Here is a 23,109-nt window from a genome sequence, read left to right as displayed (position 1 = left end):
AATAAACAGTTGACATTTTGGGCTGAGACCCTTCATCAGGATCTGACGGAACAGTTCTGGCTTAAATTCATTTCCATAGATGCTGCCTGCCCTGCTGAATTCCTCCAGCATTTTATGTGTGGTGCTCTGAATTTCCAGCATCTGCAGAATCTCTTGTATTTCAGAGAGCAGAGCTAAACTCAAGGTTCTGCAGATGGTGAAAATCCATCTGCTGGTGAGGCCTAATTTGGAGTATTGTGTGCAGTTTTGGTCACCTACCTGAAGGAAAGATGTAAACAAGGTTCTAAGAGTACAGAGAAAATTTACAAGGATGTTGCCGGGTCTGGAGGATCTGAGTTAAAAGGAAAGATTGAATAGGTTAGGACTTTATTCCTTAAAGTATATTAAATTGAGAGCTGATTTGATAGAGGTATACAAAATTATGAGAGGTTTAGAAAGAATATATGCAAGCAGGCTTTCTTTCATTGAGATTGGGTGGGACTACAACCCGAGGTCATGGGTTAAAGGTGAAAAGTTTAGGGGGAATATAGGAGGAAACTTATTCACTCAGAAGGTTGTGGGAGCTGCCAGCACAAGTGGTGCATGTGAGCTCAATTTCAACATCTAACCAAAGTCTGGATAGGTACATTGGTGGTTGGGTATAGAAGGTTTTGGTTCCAGTGCAGGTCGATAGGAATAGGCTGTTTAAATGGAATTGGCATGGACTAGATGGGCTGAAGGGCCTCTTTAACCTCAGACAGTTGAGGAAGTTTGGAATGGGTCCCCAAATCCTAAGAACTTTCTACAGGGGTGCAATTGAGAACGTCCTAACTGGCTGCATCACTGCCTGCTATGGGAATTGTACTTCCCTCGATTGCAGGACTCTGCAGAGTGGTGCGGACAGCCCAGCGCATCTGTAGTTGTGAACTTCCCATGATTCAGGACCTTTACAAGGACAAGTGTGTAAAAAGGGCCTGCAGGATCAGGGGGACTTAAGTCATACCAACCACAATCTATTCCAGCTGCTACCATCTGGGAAGCGGTACTGCAGCATAAAAGCCAGGACCAACAGGCTCCGGGACAGCTTCTTCCACCAGGCCATCAGACTAATGAACTCACTCTGACTTGGTGTACTCTATATGACAATGACCGTTATATTTATTATAAATTACTATGATTGCACATTCAGATGGAGATGTAACGTAAAGATTTTTACATGTATGTGAAGGATGTAAGTCAATTACAAAGTCAATTCAATTCAATTATGCAGTGCTATGACTAACTGGCTAGATTGCTCAGAGCTAGTGGAGATTCAATGGGCTGAGAAAAACATCTTTATTTAGCGATTCGGTGCAGAATAGGTACTTCATGTCATGCCACCAGTAACACTCCTATTTAACCCCTGCCTGATCACAAGACAGTTTACAATGACCAATTAACCTACTAACAGGTACATCTTTGGACTGTGGGAGGAAACTGCAGTTCCCGGAGATAACCTACACAGTCATGAGAAGAAATGAACAAATGTGCTTGCAGAGGATGCTGGAATTGAACTCTTAACTCTGGAATGTTGCGAGCTGTAACAGTGTCATTAAACCACTACGCTACCGCGGCCTCCCTTTTGGAGTCGTTCTGGTCACTGCATTATAGGAGTTTACCTTGCAGCATCTTCTTCTGTGCTTCTATTACTCAGCACCTTGTTGCGACATTAATAAAACACAGAACCAATGCGGATTGCTACCTCTGTGCTATTTTTCCTGTAGAAAAAAATGCAGAAATGGCTTCACAAAAGTGACAATAGAGTGAATTCAGCCGAAAGACATTCAATATTTATTACAGTTTGGCTCTTTCCACTTGAAATGAATATTAAAATTCCATTTGAAAAGCAAATATCTTGTGAAGGATTTAAAAACCTGTCATGGGGTTGAACAGAAACTCCAGTGAATCAACATAATGTTCATATCAGGGTTGTTCAGGTTATTTGATGTATTCTGTGCTTGGTAACCAGTAATGTAAACAGAAGACAACAGAGAAAATGTCATTGTATAAGAAGGTTGGTATTAAACAACAAGTAGATCAGAAATGTCATAACATTTTAAACAAAATATATTAAAATTTCATAAAAATCATTAAAAAAATTAAAGTCACTCCTAAATGTAGATTAAAAGCATGAAATGCTCACTTGTCCATGGGCAATGTCAAAGGAAACTTAAAACTAGGAACCACGGTGCTCCGCACATTTAACTCTTTCCCTGTTTATCCTTTGCTTTTCCTGTAAGGAGGTTGAAATGCAGGAAAAGTTAGTCTGTCTTACAGATCAAATGGCCCCTTTCCCCTTTCATAAGGGGACAGAATAAGGCCATTGAGGTTATCGAGTCTGCTCTGCCATTCAATCATTGCTGATTTATTATCCTTCTCAACTCCTTTCTCCAGCCTTCTCCCTGTAACCTTTGACACCCTGACTAATCAAGAGTGTATCAACCTCCACTTTAAATATACCCAAACACTTTGCCACCCCAGCTATCAGTGGCAATGAATTCCACTGATTCAACCTCTGACTAAAGAAATTCCTCTTCATCTCAGTTCTAAATGGATGTCCCTCTGTTCTGAAACTGTGCCCTCTGGTCCTAGACACATCCACTATATCTCAACCTTCCAACATTTGATTGTTTTCAACAAGATCACAGAGTTTTATTACACCTTGTACTTATTCTGTACACAGTTTCACCAATGATGTGATCAGGCAGCACCACACTCAAGGGAAGATCTTTTGTCATTTAAATCTGGGCCAAAACCAATTTCTTTTAGAAGTTGCATGCCCAGAATTTCTGGTTTAAATTGCTGCTGCTGCTGCTAATACAACCTTCTGTTTTGTTCAAAAGAATTTGAAATATCCAGCAGGTGCATCAACAGAAGAAATTGGTTAGAATCTGTTGTGTAAGTAAAACAATGAGCTGAAATAATGCTGCAAGGGGCTTCTATTAGAGCTATGCGAGACCAATATGCAATGCACTGCATGTGCTGGGATCGTGAGTCCCAGCTCTACATTCTATTGCACAGAAGATGTTCAATAGATAGGCCAGAATGGAAAAGTCTTCAGAAAGTAACAGATAACAGTCCAGCCCATCACATGCAAAACCCTCCCCACCACTGAGCACATCTACAAGGAATGCAGCCACAAGAAAGCTGCACCCATCATCAAGGACCCCACCATCCAGGACACGCTCTCTTCTCACTACCACCATCAGGAAAGAGAAACAGGAGCCTCAGGTCACACATCACTAGGTTTAGGAGCAATTATTATCCTACAATGATCAGGCTCTTGAACCAGTGCAGAACTTCACTCACCTCAACTCTGAACAGATTCCACAACCTACAGATTCATTTTCAAGGACTGTATAACTCATGTCCTCAGTATTATTTATTTACATAATTTGTCTTCTTCTGCACATTGCTTGTTTGTCAGACTTCATAGTTTTCATAAATTTTATTGTATTTCTTTAACTTTCTGTAAATGCCTGCAAGGAATTGATGATAAATTTGACTTTTTAGTGGGATTTCTCACCACTGGTGGTGACTCTCGGTGGGAAATGCCTTTGCAATTGGTGGGTCTACTTTGGGGACAGAAAGAATGCACATGAGTGACAGGGACTGGGACTGGGACCACACGTCCTCACTGACCACTGGCTCCACAGCAAAAAGGCTTATTTTATGCTAGGAAGACTTTGAAGATCTGGCTTTGCTATGATTCAGGTTGGGATGGCTCCTATGTCATATCCAAGTTGTGTATCTACTTATGCAAACTCTGTACGCAAAGTTGCTACAGATTACTGATGACTACAACACACTATGTATACCACCTTCTCAATTTATTCTCAGTTAATTTAGCCTCCCAGTTTCACCTGTCACCTACAACCTCACTTCTTAGTCTGACTTGCTCCCCCTTCCTTTCCAGTCCTGGTGAAGGGTCTTGGGCTGAAACATCGACTGTTTATTCATTTCCATAGATGTTACCTGGCTTGCTGAGCTCCTCCAGCATTTTGCATGTTGCTTTGAATTATTGTAGCCTTCTTGTCAGCTTGAACCAGTCTGGCCATTCTCCGCAGACCTCTCTCATTAACAAGGCATTTCGCACACAGAACTAGATGGGTTTTTTTTTCTTTTTTGCACTATTCTCTGTAAACTCCAGAGACCGTTTAACATGAAAATCCAAAGAGATCAGCAATTTCAGAGATACTAAAACCATTGTCTACCACGAACAATCACTCCACAGTCAAAGTCACTGTGATCACATTTCTTCCACAATCTGATGTTTAGTCTGAACAACTGAACCTCTTGACCATATCTGCATGTTTTGAGTTGTTGCCTCATCATTGGCTGACTAAATATTTGCATTAATGTACAGGTGTACCTAATAAAGTGACCACTGAGTGCATACTAAACTTCCCTTTTATTTTCTAGATCAACTTTTGCATTTGTAAATTATCCACAAGTTCTTCTGTTTGGGATCTCTTCACTGGTCTGAAGAGAAATATAACTACTGCACACCACAACACCTAACTTGACCATGGAAAATGTAGATCACTGCCTCACTTGTCCACCTTTCCACTGTTAGTTATGCTTTAGAATGTAAGAAAATGCCATTTAAATGTCACACTCCTTTTCCACCCCCGCCTTGTTACTTTAACATCTTCCCCCTTCCTTTCCAGTCCTGATGACGAGACTCAGACTGAATCTTTGACTGCTTATTCCTCTCCAGAGATGACCTGCCGAATTCCTCCAGCATTTTGTGCACATTGCTCTGGATTTCCAGCATCTGCAGAATCTCTTGTGTTTGCCACTGAAGTTATGCTGTTTGTCTCATTGATGTGGATTTATGGTAAGAAGTATTAACAAATTTGAAAAATCTGTAGGTTTGACATTCTTACAATTTTCAATAGGAAAAGTGATACACAAGTCACTAACACATGCATTAATCATCATCATCATGTAAGATACAAAGAACTGATTTATTCTGAATTCCACATTCCTCCAGTGTCTTCGACAAATCATTGAAGCTCTTCCTAGGCACATCCATCGTTTCAACGACAAAATTCTTATAGTCACCATCACTCCTCCAATCCGCCACAGACAGGATAGTCTGTAGTGTATCTGTAGGCCTGAAGCAACGCTCAAATCTCTGGCCCGATGGGTACCTCACAGCAAGTCGCAATTTCGGCTCAGATTCTGAAGGTTCGTCCAGTGGGAAGACAAGGGAATGTGCTTTGGAAGTTAGATTTTTGGATTTAAAGTGTGATGGCTCCTTTTCCCCGTGTAAGCTTAATTTTTCTTCAATGTCAATGCTTAAGTCCACGTTATGGTCTGGAGTCTTTGTTCTGATGACGCTGGTCCCAATGGAGGGTAGAACTCTGTACCGATTTAAGGATGACGATGGCCGAGAAGGTACAGGATGGAGAAGTTCTGGGACTTCCTCTTTGGTCATGCGAGTGATCCTGCTGTGTGGATATAAGACAGGGGGCGAGGATGAGGGACAGCTGCTTCGATCACTGAAGGTAGTTGGAATCGGAACAGGATAGGAACAATTCTCTGTGCCGTGAACGTACGCTGAGTTAGAGCGACTCCGACCTTTGGCAGACTTAGGCCTTGGAACATTCATGATGTTGGTGTTGGGATCTGTGATGGAGTGTACAGGCAGATCAAAGGAAGTGCTTTTGGACCCAGAGGATGGTCTGCTGGTTGGCTCCGTAGCAGTCATTTCACTCTTTCATACCTAAAGAGAATCAGAAAACTCAATTAATTCTACTCCGTCAACACCTGCAACTTTGGGGGCAGCTTAATAGCATAGCAGTTAGCGTGATACTATTACAGCACCAACGACCCAGGTTCAATTCCCACTGCTGTCTGTAAGGAGGCTGCACGTTCTGCCTGTGACTGCATGGACTTCGGGTGCTCTGGTTTCTTCCCACTTTCCAAAGAAGTAGGGGTTAATAGATTAATTGATCAGATGGGTGTAAATGGGCAGTGTGGGCTTGATTGGCTGTTACAGAGCTTCTTCTCCAAAAAGACATAGCGAATCAAACTGAGATAGTAACTTGCAGGAAGAGGAGTATATCATAGAGTCACTCATCACGTAAACAGGCCCTTGGGGCCAACCGGTCTATGCTGACCACAGCATCCTCCCTGCTAGTCCCAGTTGCCAATCTTCACCCCACAGGCCTCCAAGTCTCTCTACGTAGCTATCCAACGTCTCTGACGTGTTGCAACTGTACCCGCCTGGATCACTTCCTCTGGCAGGTCAATCCAGAGACCATCTGCATACAAAAGCTACCTCCCTGTAATGTGCTTTAATTGAAGTAATTTTAAAAGGTCTGCAAAAACTTTTACATTGTTTATCATATTTTTATTTATTGCATTTTTTATTCTTATAGTGTTTTCTTTATGCTGCATCAGATCCAGAGTAACAATCATTTCATTCTCCTTTACATTAAAAAATGACAATAACCTATCTTGAAGCTTGAATTCCTATCAAAATTGCACATTGGTACACAATATTTCAAAGATGGCAGGACAGGTTAACAAGGTTAATAAACCACAGGGGATCTTAGATATTGGGCATGACCTAGAGGTTAAGTTGCACTTGTGTACAAGGCAGGTTATGCCCCAGGAGGAGGATTGAGAGACAACAGTATTATTGGTCTGGAGCCAAGTTAAGCTGACATCGTCAGAATGCAGTAATGGTTCCCTGCTTACCCATACACCCAAGCTCTGACCTCCACAACATCTCCCCTCCACCAACGTATCCTCACCAAACTCAATTTAAAGCAGAAAATTCTGGAAGCTCTAGGTGGGCAAGGCAACATTTGGGGAAAGACAGATATCAGATTGGGAATGGGGGAAAACAGATTGGTTTTAACTGGCAGGGAAGGAGGATGAGGGATGGATCAGTCCAGGAAAATAATTCTGATAACACAGTGACAGGATCACCATGGAAATAAAATGTTAAATTAGGTCATCCAGTTGCTAGGTTACTGGAAGTCAGTCCATCTTTGATATTGGCTCAGCCTTTCTCTCTCTTTAACAGGATCTGACCAGCTTCGCCATGTCTTTCAGCCCTTCATTTAACACCCTTTACATTCCTTTCTGTTTTCATTCTCTACTGTCCTCACTTCACAATGTTAATATTTCTTTACAATGCAGAACAGTTGCTCCCATTTCTTGTCCATCTTGCTGATTAAAGCATTGAGGAAGATTGAAATGTGCAAGGTGATCATTCAGCACTGTCTACCAGCCTCTCACTCGCTACTCCTGAAGGAAAACCACTGCATTTGAAAGGTCTCTCTCCCCCTCGATGCTGTCAGAGGATGAGGATGGTACCAAAGTTGGGGGTCAGCGGTTTATGGATTGGACTGTAGTTCACTTGGACTTTCAATTCTTTTTATATTCTGTGTTTTTGCTCGTTCTTCCTTGCCACTGTTCGCACTATTTTTTTTTGCATGGGGGGGGGGACTTGATGTTCTTGTCACCATTTGCGCAATTTGTTTATGTGCGTGGGGGGTGTGGTATGTATACTGCATATATACTTTGAAACTTGTGTTCTAAAGGAACACATCCTTTTGTGTTCTCATTCTAATTGTTCTACCCTTCCAGTGTTAATATTCTTTTAGAACATAGAACACTACAGCACAGTACAGGCCCTTCAGCCCACAATGTTGTGCTGACCCTTTAACCTACTCTAAGATCAATCTAACCCTTTCCTCCCACAGAACCCTCCATTTTTCTGTCATCCATGTGCCTATCTTAGTCTCTTAAACATCCCTAATGTATCTGCCTCTACCCCCAGCCATGGCAGGGTGTTGCACGTACTCACTGCTCTCTGTAAAAAAACTATTTCTGACGCCTCCCCATACTTACTTCCAATCATCTTACAATTACTTCCCCTCATATTAGCCACTTCTGTCATAGCCAAAGACACTGGGTGATTGCACTATCTATGCCTCATATCTTGTACACCTCTATTAAGCTATCACTTCACTCCTTCTTTGCCCCAAAGAGAAAAGCCCGAGCTCTCTCAACCTTTCCTCATAAGACACACACTCTCATCTAGGCAACATCCTGGTAAATATCTCCCTGTAAAGCTTCTACATCCTTCCCATAATGAGACAACCAGAGCTGATCACAAGTGTGGTCAAACCTTACAGCCAGCAGCAGGAATTGAACCCCAGTTGGTGCTGTAAAGAGTTATGCTAACTGCTACACTACCTCTGCTACATGTCAGATACAGTACATTTGCTACACATATTAAGAATGCAATCAATTGAGCTGTTCCACTGCAAAATGTTCCTGCGGTGTTAAACAATGATGGACAGTGTCACCCCTGCTGTAAAATAAACATTTCAAAAGAACATTCCAGCACTGCTTGTGGGGGAGGCGAGATGAAGGATTACACCCAAAATGTTTCTGCAGATGGCTTCTAATTGGCATTTGTTAAATATTTTTGATGTGCTGCTGAAGCGTTAGGGCAAATTAGCTCCAACAAAACAAAATCTTGGCCCTGCACCAATCTTTGTGAGCTGAACCATGGATGCAGATTACAGGCGAAGCGGATCTGATAAGGCAGCAGTCAGCATATACGTGCAAGTCTTAAGAGCAATAATTTAACACAAAAGGACAAAAAGCACTCGAGAGTAAAGAATAGAGAATACACCTGAAGAATGAGTCACAGAAAAGTACAGCACAGAAATAGGCTATTTGGCCCATCTAGTCCATGTCAAACCATTTAAACTGCCTACTCCCATCCACCTGTACTGGAACCAAAGCCTTCCATACCCCTACCATCCATGTACCTATCCAAACTTCTCCTAAACATTGAAATCCAACTCATATTCCACACTCTCACCACCCTGACCGAACAAGTTTCCCCTCATGTTTCCCTTAAACTTTTCACCCTTAACCCATAACCTCTAGTTGTAGTCCCTCCCAACCTCAGTGAAAAAGCCTGAATTTACCCTATCTATAGCCCTCATAATTTTGTATTCCTCTATCAAGTCTCACCTCAATTCTCTACGTTCCAAGGAATAAAGTCCTAACCTATTCAATCTTTCCTTATAATTCAGGTCCGCCAGACCTGGCAATATCCTTGTAAATTTCATCTGTACTCTTACAACCTTTTTTCACATCTTTCCTGTAAATAAGTGACCAAAACTACACACAATAGTCCAAATTGGGCCTCACCAATGTCTTATACAACCTCAACATAACATCCCATCTCCTGTACTCAATACTTTGATTTATGAAAGGCAATGTCGTAAAAGTTTTCTTTATGACCTTATTTACCAGTGATGCCATTCTTAATGAATTATGCACCTGTATTCCTGGTGGCCCTGGTGGTGAGGAATGAGATTCAGTCCTTTGCAAGGGGGAACATAGGGTCAGGAGAAGTAGAGTCTGTGTGGATAGAACTGAGGAACAGTAAGGGCAAAAGGACCCTAACGGGCGTTGTCTACAGGCCACCAAACAGTAACATGGATATTGGGTGCAAGTTGAATAGGGAGTTAACATTGGCATGCGGCAAAGGTATATCACAATAGTTATGGGGGATTTCAACATGCAGGTGAACTGGGAGAATCAGGAATCAGGTTGGTGCTGGACCCCAGGATAGGGAGTTTGTAGTGCCTACGGGATGCATTCTTGGAACAGCTTGTACGACAGCCAACCAGGGACAAGGCTATTCTGGATTTAGTGTTATGTAATGAACAGGATTTGATAAGCGATCTTGAAGTAAAGGAGCCATTAGGAGGTAGTGATCATAATATGATGTTTTTATCTGCAATTTGAGAAGGATAAGGGCAGCTCAGAGGTGTCAGTGTTGCAATTGAACAGGGGAAACTATGGAGCCATGAGGGAGGAGCTGGCCAAAATTGACTGGACGGATAGCCTAGCAGTAAAGACAGTGGAACAGCAATGGCAGGTATTCTTGGGAATAATGCACAAGGTGCAAAATCAGTTCATCCCCTGGAGAAGGAAGGATTCAAAGGGGGGAAAGGGGCCACAGTGGTTGACAATGGAAGTCAGAGATTGCATAGCATTAAAAAAAAGGAAGTATGACAGAGCTAAGGTGAGTGGGAGGACAGATGATTGGGAAGTTTTTAAGGAACAACAGAACTTAACTAAAAAGGCAATATGGGGAGAAAAAATGAGGTACGAACGCAAGCTAGCCAGGAATATAAAGGAGGATAGCAAAAGCTTTTTTAGGTATGTGAAGAGAAAGATGATAGTTAAGAACAATGTTGGGCCCTTGAAGAATGAATTGGGTGAAATTGTTATGGGAAACAGAGAAATGGCAGAAGAATTTATTAAGTACTTTAGATCTGTCTTCACTAAGGAAGACACAGACAATCTCCCAGATGTATGGATGGGCCAAGGACATAGGGTAACAAAGGAAATGAAACAGATTGACATTAGGAGGGAAACGGTGATGGTAGACTGATGGTACTGAAGGCTGACAAATCCCCAGGTCCAGATGGTCTGCATCCTAGGGTACTAAAGGAGGTGGCTCTGGAAATTGCGGATGCATTGGTAATCATTTTCCAATGTTCCTTAGATTCAGGATCAGTTCCTGAGGATTGGAGAATGGCTAATGTTATCCCACTTTTTAAGAAAGGAGGGAGGGAGAAAACAGAGAACTGTCGACCTGTCAGCCTGACATCGGTGGTGGGGAAGATGCAAGAGTCCATTATTAAAGATGAAATAGTGGCATATCTGGATAGCAGTGATAGGATTGGGCCGAGCCAGCATGGATTTACCAAGGGTAGATCATGCTTGTCTAATCTGTTGGAGTTTTTCGAGGATGTAACCAGCAAGTTAGATGGGGGAGATCCAGTGGATGTAGTGTACCTCGATTTTCAGAAGGCATTTGATAAGGTCCCACATACGAGATTGGTGGGTAAAATCAAAGCTCATGGCATTGGGGGGAGGACATTGACATGAATAGAGAACTGGTTGGCAGATAGAAGCAAGGGTAACGGTGAATGGGTGTTTCTCGGAATGGCAGATGGTGACTTGTGGGGTGCCACAGGCCTCGGTATTGAGACCACAGCTGTTTACGATTTACATCAACGATTTAGATGAAGGCATTGAGAATAACATCAGCAAATTTACTGATGATACTAAGCTGGGTGGCAGTGTGACATGTGATGAGGATGTTAGGAGAATTCAGGGTGACTTGGATAGGCTGGGTGAGTGGACAGATGACGTTTAATGTGAATAAGTGTGAGGTTATCCACTTTGGGAGTAAGAACAGGAAGGCAGATTATTATCTGAACGGTGTAGTTAGGTAAGGGAGAAAACACAAAGAGATCTAGGAGTCCTTGTTCATCAGTCACTGAAGGTGAATGAGCAAGTGCAGCAGGCAGTGAAGAAGACTAATGGAATGTTGGCCTTTATTACAAAGGGAATTGAGTACAAGAGCAAGGAAATCCTCTTGCATTTGTACAGAGCCCTGGTGAGACCACACCTGGAGTATTGTGTACAGTTTTGGTCTCCAGGGTTAAGGAAGTTCATCCTGGCTGTAGAGGAAGTGCAGCGTAGATTCACGAGGTTAATTCCTGGTATGTCTGGACTGTTTTATGCAGAGAGGTTAGAGAGACTGGGCTTGTACACGCTGGAATTAGGGAGATTGAGAGGGGATCTGATTGCAACATATAAGATTATTAAGGGATTGGACAAGATGCAGGAAATATGTTCCAGATGCTGGGAGAGTCCAGTACCAGAGGGCATGGTTTGAGAATAAGGGGTAGGTCATTTAGAACAGAGTTAAGGAAAAACTTCTTCTCCCAGAGAGTTGTGGGGGTCTGGAATGCACTGCCTCGGAAGGTAGTGGAGGCCAATTCTCTGGATGCTTTCAAGAAGGAGCTAGATAGGTATCTTATGGATAGGGGAATCAAGGGATATGGGGACAAGGCAGGAACCGGGTATTGATAGTAGATGATCAGCCATGATCTCAAAATGGCGGTGCAGGCTCGAAGGGCCGAATGGTCTACTTCTGCACCTATTGTCTATTGTATTCCCAGATCCCTTTCATCTTCATCACTCCTCATTTCCCCACCATTCACTATGTAAGATCTACTCTGATAGGCCCAACCAAAGTGCAACTTCTCACACTTGTCTTCATTAAATTCCATCTGCCATTTTTCAGCCTATTTTTCCAGCTGGTCCAGATCCCACTGCAAGCTCTGATGGTCTTCCTCGCTGTGCACTCCACCCGAAATCTTGGTGTCATCTGCAAATTTGCTGATATAATTAAATACATTAGCATCCAGATCATTGATATAGATGACAAATGACAATGGATCCAGCACCAATTCCTGCAGCACTCCACTAGTCACAGGCCTCCAGTCAGAGGAGAAACCACCTACTACCACAAAGCAAGTATCTAATCCAATTTACCACTTCACCTTGAATGCTGAGTACCTGAAGCTCCAACTTTCTGACCAACCTCCCATGCAGAACCTTGTCAAGCACCTTGCTAAATTCCATGTATACAACATCCACTGCTTTGCCTCCATCAACTTTCCTGGTAACTTCCTCGAAAAACTTTATAAGATTAGTTAGAAACAACCTAGCACCCATGAAGCCATGCTGACTATCCCTAATAATTCTATTTCTATCCAGTCCCTTAGATTACTTTGCAATAACTTTCCCACAACTGATGTCAGGCTTCCTGGCTTTTTCATTGCCTGTTTATTTTTGGGTCCTTTCTTAAACAGTGAAATAACATTGGCTATTCTCCAATCATCTGGATGACTCGCTAGGGATGATTTAAATATCACTTCTAGGGTCCTGACAGTTTCTACACTTGCCTCCCACAAGGTCTGAGCGAACACCTTGTCAAGCCCTGGGGACTTATCCACCCTAATTTGCAGGAAGACAGCAAGCACCTCCTCCTCTGTAATCTGCACAGGGTCCATAAAGTTGAAGCCACTTTGCCTCACTTCTATAGAACCTGCGACTCTCCTAAGTACAGATGCAAAAAATTAATTTGAGATCTCCCCACGTCTTTTGACTCCATGGATGGATTTCCATTTTGATCTTCCAGAGGACCAATTTTGTCCTTGCAATCCTTTCAATCTTAACATATCTGTAGAATCCCTGAGGATAGTGTGGAGGGCTGTCAGAGGTTACAGCGGGACATCGATAGGATGCAAAACAGAGCTGAGAAGTGACAGATGGAATTCAACCCAGATAAATGTGAGGTAGTTCATTTTGGTAGATCAAATATGATGGCAGAATATAGTATTAATGGTAAGACTCTTGACAGTATGAAGGATCAGAAGGATCTTGGGATCCAAGTCCAGAGGACACTCAAAGCTGCTCTGCAGGTTGACTGTGTGATTAAGAAGGCATATGGTGCATTGGCCTTCATCAATTCTGGGATTGAGTTTAAGAGCTGAGAGATAATATTACAGCTATATAGGACCCTGGTCAGACCCCACTTGGAGTACTGTGCTCAGTTCTGGTCACCTCACTCCAGGAAGGATGTGGAAACTATAGAAAGGGTGCAGAGGAGATTTACAAGGATGTTGCCTGGATTGAGGAGCACGCCTTATGAGAAAAGGTTGAGTGAATTCTGCCTCTTCTCCTTGGAGCAGCGGAGGATGAGGTGACCTGATAGAGGTGTATAAGATGATGACAGACATTGATTGTGTTGATAGTCAGAGCCTTTTCCCAGAGCTGAAATGGCTAACATGAGAGGGCACAATTTTAAGGTGCTTGGAAGTAGGTACAGAGGAGATGTCAGGGTTAAGTTTTTTTACACAGAGAGTGATGAGTGTGTGGAATGGGCTGCCAGTGATGGTGATGGAGATGGATACGATAGGGTCTTTTAAGCGACTCCTGGATAGGTACACGGAGCTTAGAAAAATGGAGGGCTATGGGTAACACTAGGTAATTTCTAAAGTAAGTACATGTTTGGCACAGCATTGTGGGCCAAACAACCTGTATTGTGTTGTAATTTTTCTGTGTTTCTATGATTCTCCATCACCTTGTCTGTTAGGGAAACCTCATACCTTCTTTTAGCCTTCCTGATTTCTTATACCCCATAAGCATCTTATTTGCTCCTACCTGCACATACCTGCTATGCAGCTTCTTTTCTTCTTAACCAGGGCCTCAATATCTCTTAATTCCCTGCACCTATCGTCTTTGCCATTTATTCAGACAGGCACATACAAATGTTGTACTCTCAAAATTTCACTTTTGAATTCCTCCCACTTATCAAGTACACCTTTGCCAGAAAACAGCCTGTCCCAATCCACACTTTCCAGATCCTTTCTGATATCATCAAAATTGGCCTTTCTCCAATTTAGAATCTCAACCCATGGACCTATCTATCTTTTTGCATATTTACTTGAAACTAATGGCATTATGGTCACTGGATGCAAAGTGTTCCCCTACACAAACTTCTGTCACCTGCCCTGTCTAACAGCAGATTTAGTATTACACACTCTCTCGTCAGGACTTCTATGAATATTAAGTATTACAAGGTGAGGACCAGGTAACCATACAGTTCCTATCAATAAGCAAATGAAGGAATTATAAAATTTACTATGCAGAGTACATTTTGAAGAAGAAATACACTGAGCAGCCACTTTATTAGGTAGTGTACCTCCTGGACCTAATAAAGTGACCATTGAGTGCATGTTCATGGTCTTCTGCTGCTGTAGTCTATCTACTTCAACATTCGATGTGTTGTACATTCAGAGAAGCTCTTCTGCACACCACTGTTGTAACGTGTGGTTATTTGAGTTACTGTCACCTTCCTGTCAGCTTGAACCAGTCTGGTCATTCTCCTCTGACCTCTCTCATTGACAAGATGTTTTCAACCACAGAACTGCCACTCACTTGATTTTTTATTGTTTTTTTGAACCATGATCTATAAACTTCAGAGACTGTTGAGCCTAAAAATCCAAGGAGATCAGCATTTTCTGAGATACTCAAACCACCCCATCTGGCACCAACAATCATTCCACAGTCCAAGTCACTAAATCACATTTCTCCCCCATTCTGATGTTTAGTTTGAACAACAACTGAACCTTTTGACCACGTCTGCATGCTTTTATGAATTGAGTTGCTGTCATGTGATTGGCTGACTAGATATTTGGATTAATGAGCAAGTTTATCTAATAAAGTGGTATAGGAATGAAAGATAATGTCGTCAAAGCAACATGATAATAATTGGCCATTAAAACACAAAGGAAGGCATATAACTAAGGGTTCATTATGACAGCTATTGGCAATGAAGTAACACTATTAAAGCAGAGACTGGTGGGCTCATTGAATGAGTCACTGACTGGAAGTAGATGGCATGGGCGTTGGGAGGGATGGCTTCCTTCTACACTATAACTACTATTTAAGTAAAAACAAACCATACTTCATTGGACTCTGATCTGCACTGCAACTTGACAAGAGACAGAAATACCATTCTTGGTTTTGTAATTTATTGGAAATTGATTGAACTCTATTTATATTCCCAATCTTTCTAGATATTATATACACTCAGTGGACAATTTAAGAAGGTGGGATCCTTCATTAAGAGCCCTCACCATTTGGGACATGCCCTTTTCTCATTACTACTGTTAGGGAAGGGGTAAAGGAGTCTGAAGACTGACACACAACGTTTTAGAAACAGCTTTTTCTCTGCCATCATCAAATTTTTGAATAGTCTATGAACCCACAAACATGACCTCACTATTCCATTTTCGAACTGCTTACTTATTTTTGTGATGTATACATTTTTGTCTTTGCAGAATACTGCAGCTGCAAAACAATAAATTTCATGTCGCATTTCAGTGATAACAAACGTGATTTGAACTCTGAAATGATAAAGATCACTTTATAAATGCAAGAAGCTGATAAAATGGTAGGCAGCATGCTAGTGTAGTAGCTAGCACCACGCTTTGCAGTATAGGCGTTCTGGGTTCAATTCCGACTACTGCCTGAAAGGAGTTTGTATGTTCTCCCTGTGACCACATGGGTTTCCTCCGGGTGATCTGTTTTCCTCCCACAGTCCAAAGACGTACTGATTGGTAGGTTAATTGGTCATTGAAAATTGTCCTGTGCTTAGGCTGGGATTACATTGGGGGATGGCTGGGCGGTGTGGCTAGAGGGGACGAATGAGTCTATTCCACGTTGTATCTCAATAAATTTTTAAAAAGTCTTTGGATACTGCAACACACAGAAAATGCTGGAGGAACTCAGCAGGTCAGGTAGCATCTATGGAAGGAATAAGCAGCCAACATTTCAAGCAGGGACCCTTGATAAACATCATATGTAGCTCCATTTAATCAGAAAATGGTTTTAACAATTGGTCACAAAATGAAGAGCTTTTCCTTTCAGGTCAGACCGTTAGATGCCACGCATGCAGCACGGTCTTTATCTCAACTATTTCTGCTCCCTTGTACAAACATTCATAACTAACAAATGCAAAGTTCAAAGACATTTCTTATCAATGTATACAGACCGTATACCATCTGGAGCTCCATCTTCTTGCAGGCACTCACAAAACAAAAAAACACAATAGAATCCGCAAAAAACCACAACAAAAACCGATGAACATCCAATGTACAAAGAGGACAGATTATGCAAATAGTTCTAAAACAGTAAACAAATAATAGATAGAACATGATATGCAGAGTCTCTGAAGGTGAGTCCACAGGCTGAGGGACAATCTAATCTGATGGCACAATCCTTTCACAAAGCAGACTTTTATCTCACAATAACCTTCTCTGTTACTCCAGATTCCAGCATTCATCATAGGCCACAGATACAGGCCCTTCGGCCCAACCAGTCCATGCTGACCATGGTGCCCACCTAGCTGGTGCCAGTTTTCTGTGTTCAGCCCATATTCATACTTCTATAGATAGTACTTCTATAGGTCCATACCTATAGATGTGCAATGCAGAGTATATTGTCTGGTTGCATTACGGCTTGGTACAGAAACACCAAACTTGAACGGAAAATACTATAAAAAGTAGATGGGGCCCAACCCATCACAGGCAAAGCCCTCCCCCCCCCTTGAGGATACTTACATGGAGTGCTGTCGCAAGAAAGCAGCATCCTTCATCAAGGACCCTCACCATCTAGTCCATGCTCCCTTCTCACTGCTGCTATCAGGAAGGTGGTACAGGAGCCTCAGGACTCACACCACCAGGTTCAGGAACAGTCATCACCCCTCAACCATCAGGGTCTTAAACCAGAGGAGATAACTTCACTTGCCCCATCCCTGTACAGTTCCCACAAACTATGGACTCACTGTTAAGGACATTTTATCTCATGTTCTCAATGTTTATTGCTTATTTATTTACTATTAACATCATCATTTCTTTTTGTATTCGCACATTTTGTTATCATTTTTACACATTGATTGTTTCTCCATCCTTTTGAGTGTGGTCTTGCATTGATTCTATTGTGCTTCTTGTATTTACTGTGAATGCTTGCAAGAAAACAAACCTCAGGGTTGTACCATATACGGACTTTGATAATAAATTTACTTTGAACTTTTCAACTTTGATATCCCTTCAAGCCCCACTCCTCTGCGTTTCTAGCCAAGTGCTTCTGAAATGATACCATTGTACCTGCCTCAACCACATCTTCTGGCTGTTACTCACCACACTGTGTTCCTCAGGTTCCTTTTAATTCTTTTCCCTCTCTCCCTAAAACTATGCCCCTACTTTTGGACTCCACTAAACTGCAGTGTCTTGACGAACCAGCAGGTGTGCCAACAACTAGTATGAGCCAGTCCTTATTAGGGGAGTGGAGGTGAAGAACGACAGTAGCCCTTAATTCCTTGGCATTAAAATATCAGAGGAACTGTCCTGGGATCACCATAAAGAAGGCGTGGCTGCACCACTACTTTCTTAGAAGTTTACACATTTTCTGCCAGTCACCAAAAACTTTGACAAACCTCTATTGATGCACAGTATTTCAACTAGCTGGATCATGACCTGCTGAGGAAGCACCAATGCCCAGGAACAGAAAAAGGTGGACAATCACAGTCCACCACAGAGCACCTCTACACCGAGTGCTGCCACATGGAAGCAGAGCATCCATCAGAATCAGGTTTATTATCACCAGCGTGTTGTCAACTCAGCAGCAGCAGTTCAATGCAATCCATTATATGTAAGAAAATAATAGAATAATAATAATAATAAATAAGTAAATCAATTACAGAATACATATATTGAATAGATTAAAAATTGTGCAAAAACAGAAATTATATTAAAAACTAAGGTAGTGTTCAAGGCATCAATGCTCATTTAGGAACCAGATGGCAGAGGGGAAGAAGCTGTTCCTGAATCACCGGGTGTGTGCCTTCAGGCTTCTGTACCTCCTCCCTGATGGTAACAGTGAGAAAAGGGCATGCCCTGGATGCTGGACATCCTTAATAATGGACGCTGCCTTTCTGAGACAGCACTTCTTGAAATGTCCGGGGTACTTTGAAGGCTCGTACCCAAGATGGAGCCAACTAAAATTACAACCTTCTGCAGCTTCTTTCGGTTCTGTGCTGTAGTCACCCCCCCCCCACCCACCCCATACCAGACAGTGATGCAGCCTGTCAGAATACTCTCCATGGTACATCTAAAGGAGACCCTCACCATCGAGGCCATGCTCTCTTCTCACTACCACTATTGGACAGGAGGTACAGGAGCCTCAAGTCCCACACCACCAGGTTCAGGAACAGTTATTACCCCTCAATCATCAGGCTCCTGAACCAGCATGGATAACTTCACTCACCTCAACTTCGAACTGATTCCACAACCTGCAGACTCACTTGCAATTATTTTACAACTCATGTTCTCAGTATTATTTATTCATTTACACAATTTGTCTTGTTTTTGTTGTTGCCAATTTTTGTTTATGGTTTTATTTTGTAGATACTATTTCATTCTTTATTTTTCCTGTAAATGCATGCAAGGAAATGAATCTCAGAATATATAGTAATGTATAAATACTTCAGTAAATTTACTTTGACCTCCTACTTTCATTCAGCTTTCATTTGAATATTTGAAAGAGGTGTTTAAAGTACATAATGTACATTAGTTTATGAAGCTCAAGGTGGGGAACTTTGATACTATCAAGAGTGAGTTGGTACATAATGAATACATGAACAGGAGGTGGCCACGTGGCTTCTTCATGTACTGTGTTTTGCATCTTGGCCCTGGAGGAACGATGTTTCATTTACATGTGTATGATTGAATGCCAACTAAATTTGAACTTGAACTTCATGTTGCTCTGCTATTTAGAAAGACAATGACTGACCTGATTCTAACCTCAACTCTGATTTCCCATCGACCCACAAACAACCTCTACTAATCAAAGAAAAACTACCTACCTGAAAAATGTTACAAGGCTCCACTTCTACCATCTTCGAGGAAGAGTTCCCAAGACACAGGAAACTTTGAGAGAAGAAAGATCACTTCAACTCAGCCTTAAATGGACAACTTATTTTAAACAGTGGCACATGATTCTACAGCAACACATTCAAAACATTGGAGGAACTCAGCAGGCCAGGCAGCATCTATAAAGGGAAATGAACTGTCCATGTTTTGGGCAGAGATTCTTGATTCTGAGACAGAAGGAAACATATTTTCCACCTTCTCTCTGTCCACCATAACAGCTAGAATTTCCTAGTGGCCAACCATTTTGAGAATGTTTCCATGGTGCCCAAATGTGTGGTGACACCAGCGAGCTGCCCCAGCACATCCTCAGTTTGTGTTGGTTGTTAATGCTGTGGCTGCTTTTCACTCTATGTTTTGATGAACTGTACACATGATAAATAATTGAATCTGAATGTGTACACAATACTCTGGATTTAGTATTACTGATGATCAGTGTGATCATTTAGAGACCTATTTTAGTGTGTAATTACCCCACAGTGAGCACCAGCACTGTTTACAGTCTCACTGACACTCAGAGGCCAATTTACTCGGTATACCTGTAACCCGCTAATGCAATTAATTGATCAGCCAATCGCGAGGCAGCAACTCAATCCATACAAGTATACAGACTTGGTCTGGAGGTTCCGTTGTTGTTCAGACCAAACATCAGAATGGGGAAGTAATGTGACTTTGACCGTGGAATGATTGTTGGCGCCTGACGGGCTGGTTTGAGTATCTCAGAAACTGCCGATCTTCTGGAATTTTCACACACCCAGAGTTTACAGAGATTGGTGTGAAAAACAAAACAAAATCCAGTGAGGGGCAGTTCTGCAGGAAAAAATGCCTGGTTAATGAGAGAGGTCAGAGGAGAATGGCCAGACTGGTTCAAGCTGACAGGAAGGCAACTAACTTGAATAATTACACATTACAACAGTGGTGTGCAGAAGAGCATCTCTGAACACACAACACGTCAAACTTTGAAGTGGATGACTCCAGCAGCAGAAGACCACGAACATGCACTCAGTGGCCACTTTATCAGGTACCTATTGTACTTAATAAAGTGGTCACTGAGTGTATTTGCCTCGCCTCTAAACTAGTCTTTTACAACTGGGGGGTCCAGACACCAAAACAACTCTGCCATCTTTCACCATTTGGATATGAAATGCATTCAGATCTTTGAAATCATACTTTCTCTTTGTTGCACCATTATATCCTCAACACAAATTATTTTTCCTGTCTACCAAGTTTGAGGAGACATGGTATGTCACCAAAGGCATAGACACAAAGAACTGTATATGGAGATACAACAGATTGCAGATACTGGAACCTGGAAACAAGATGCTGAGGAATCTCAGTGGGTCAGGAGCACCCATAGAGGGAAAGGGACCCTACAGTCGAGAGGGTCACGAGGCTCTCCCTCCCCCCTATTTGTGACATTTACCTGGAGCATTGCAGATGAAGGACATGAAGGATTGTTGAGGATCCCTACCACCCATCCTACAGTCTCTTTGACCCACGCCCATCAAGAAAGAGGTAGAGGAGCATCAGGACTAGGACTGCCAGATTGGGTAACAGCTTTTTCCCTCAGGCTGTGAGACTAACGAATACCCTGCCACCACTGAGGGCTCGTCACTAGGACAGCAAACTGTTTAGTATATGGCTTGTGTATTGTTGTTTCCTGTGTTGTGTGTGATACATGTTTTGAACGTGAACTGAGGTTCAGAGGAACCTTGTTTCGCCGGATGTATATATGTACAGTCAGATGACAGTAAACTCGAAATTATCAGTTGACATAACGGAGGCCTGTCTACTTTCTCCACAAATGCTGCAAAGGCCCAGGGCTCTTCTCTGCTGGACAGCCAACCTTCCCACCATGACTTGTTACACATTACTCCAAATACATTACCAGATTCAAGGAAGTTACTACCCCACAACCATCAGGCTCTTGATCAAAAGGGATAGCTACACTCTCTTGGTCCATCATTAAAATGTTCCCAAAATCAATTATCTCACTTTATTTCATGCTCTCCCATTTATTACTATTTATTTATATTTGCACTTGCACGGTTTTTCGTCTTCTGCATTCTGGCTGATCTCTCATTGATCCTGTTATAGATACTATTCAATAGATTTGCTGAGAATGACCACAAGAAAATGAATCTCAGGTTTGAATGTGACAGTATATGTACTTTGATAATAAATTTACTTTGAATTTGAATGTAATCTTTAATGTAGCACCTCAAATGGCTTTGGGCAAAGTATAGATTGGTAACACCATCGCTGAGGATGTGCCCCTAATTTGGTAAAAACGTAACTGCCAGATTAAGTAACAAATAGACCTCATTCTGTCTGTTATAATGGCCTTTTTATGATCTTGGTAGGACATATCACAGAGAGTGCAGAGATTAGGTTTAATACCAAGAGCACGCATATCTGCATTGTACATCCCAAGATCAACATCATGGGGAGAGCACCACAAAGAAGCGAGTCACACAGCCCAACCCCCAATGGGGCCGCTTCTCCCCCCCCCATTCTGTTTCCGGGGTTGCTCCCTCAATGTTTCTAGTGTCTGGGGACGCTCCTTCCTCCATCCCCGAAGCCTGAGACCGTCACCGACCGCAGTATCCAAAGAGACTCCGATTCCCCCCCCACCCCAAATCCCCGGCGTCCAATGACGCTCCCCCCCCCCCGAACTCCCGTGACCCGAGAACGCTCCCTCCCCCACCTGCGTTGCCCAGACACGCTCCCTCTCGCCACCTGCTGACCAGGAGCGCTCCCTCACCCGCTCCCGTGACCAGAGAACGCTCCCTCCCCCACCTGCCGACCAGGAACGCTCCCTCACCCGCTCCTGTGACCCGAGAACGCTCCCTCCCCCACCTGCGTTGCTCAGACACGCTCCCTCCCACCACCTGCTGATCAGGGACGCTCCCTCACCCGCTCCCGTGACCAGATAACGCTCCCTCCCCACCTGCGACCAGGAACGCTCCCTCACCCGCTCCTGTGACCTGAGAACGCTCCCTCCCCCACATGAGTTGCTCAGACACGCTCCCTCCCACCACCTGCTGATCAGGGACGCTCCCTCACCCGCTCCCGTGATCAGAGAACGCTCCCTCCCCACCTGCCGACCAGGAACGCTCCCTCACCCGCTCCTGTGACCTGAGAACGCTCCCTCCCCCACCTGAGTTGCTCAGACACGCTCCCTCCCACCACCTGCTGATCAGGGACGCTCCCTCACCCGCTCCCGTGACCCGAGAACGTTCCCTCTCGTTACCTGCTGAACAGGGGCGCTCCCTCACTCGCTCCCTCCCCGCCCCGGCTCTCACCCGCCACCCTGGCTCCACCGCCGACGCCCGACTCATCCTGCGACCACAGCGGCGTCGTTCCCGTGGCGACGGGTGACGCCGAACGGGAGGTCCGCGCGTGCGCACACCTTCGGCGAGCAAGCCGGGGTGACGTCATGGCAGGAGAGTGTGAAAACTTTGATGGCTGCTTGTAGAGAAGTTCGGAGCTTTGCTGTAGAGGGTCACGCCAATCTACTGCAAAGCTGTAGTGCATTCACTGACCTCAGCAAAGCTCTGGTTTCGTGTATCTCTTCTGACAAAGTAACATTATTATCGAAACCCGAATATATCACCATATATAACCCGCTCCGTGGGGACATCGAGCAGAAATACAGGAGTGATGAAAAGCTACGCACAAA

At 43.2% G+C, this 23,109-nt stretch overlaps 1 protein-coding gene across 5 annotated transcripts in view; it reads right to left on the bottom strand.

Moving 5' to 3' along the window:
- Positions 1 to 1,155: 1,155 nt before the first annotated feature.
- ubxn10 (UBX domain protein 10) overlaps positions 1,156 to 23,109 on the bottom strand; it is a 46,458-nt gene continuing 24,504 nt past the window's right edge. Inside the window, exons 1-3 of one of the 5 annotated variants that reach the window (XM_059952338.1) lie at positions 22,733 to 22,821; positions 19,364 to 19,427; positions 1,156 to 5,749 (exon numbers count right to left, since the gene is read on the bottom strand). In XM_059952338.1, coding sequence (XP_059808321.1) covers positions 4,952 to 5,734 — 783 coding nt within the window. In that variant the 5' untranslated portion in view covers positions 5,735 to 5,749; positions 19,364 to 19,427; positions 22,733 to 22,821 and the 3' untranslated portion in view covers positions 1,156 to 4,951. Of the gene's footprint in view, positions 5,750 to 17,935; positions 18,076 to 19,363; positions 19,428 to 22,680; positions 22,825 to 23,109 lie in introns of those variants that run through there. The other 4 variants (XM_059952336.1, XM_059952341.1, XM_059952340.1 and 1 more) reach the window with 4 other exon arrangements.

The sequence above is a fragment of the Hypanus sabinus genome, chromosome 27 (genome assembly GCF_030144855.1).
Source record: "Hypanus sabinus isolate sHypSab1 chromosome 27, sHypSab1.hap1, whole genome shotgun sequence".
In the NCBI taxonomy this organism is placed as follows: Eukaryota; Metazoa; Chordata; class Chondrichthyes; order Myliobatiformes; family Dasyatidae; genus Hypanus; species Hypanus sabinus.
This window is presented reverse-complemented; position numbering and strand designations above follow the sequence as displayed.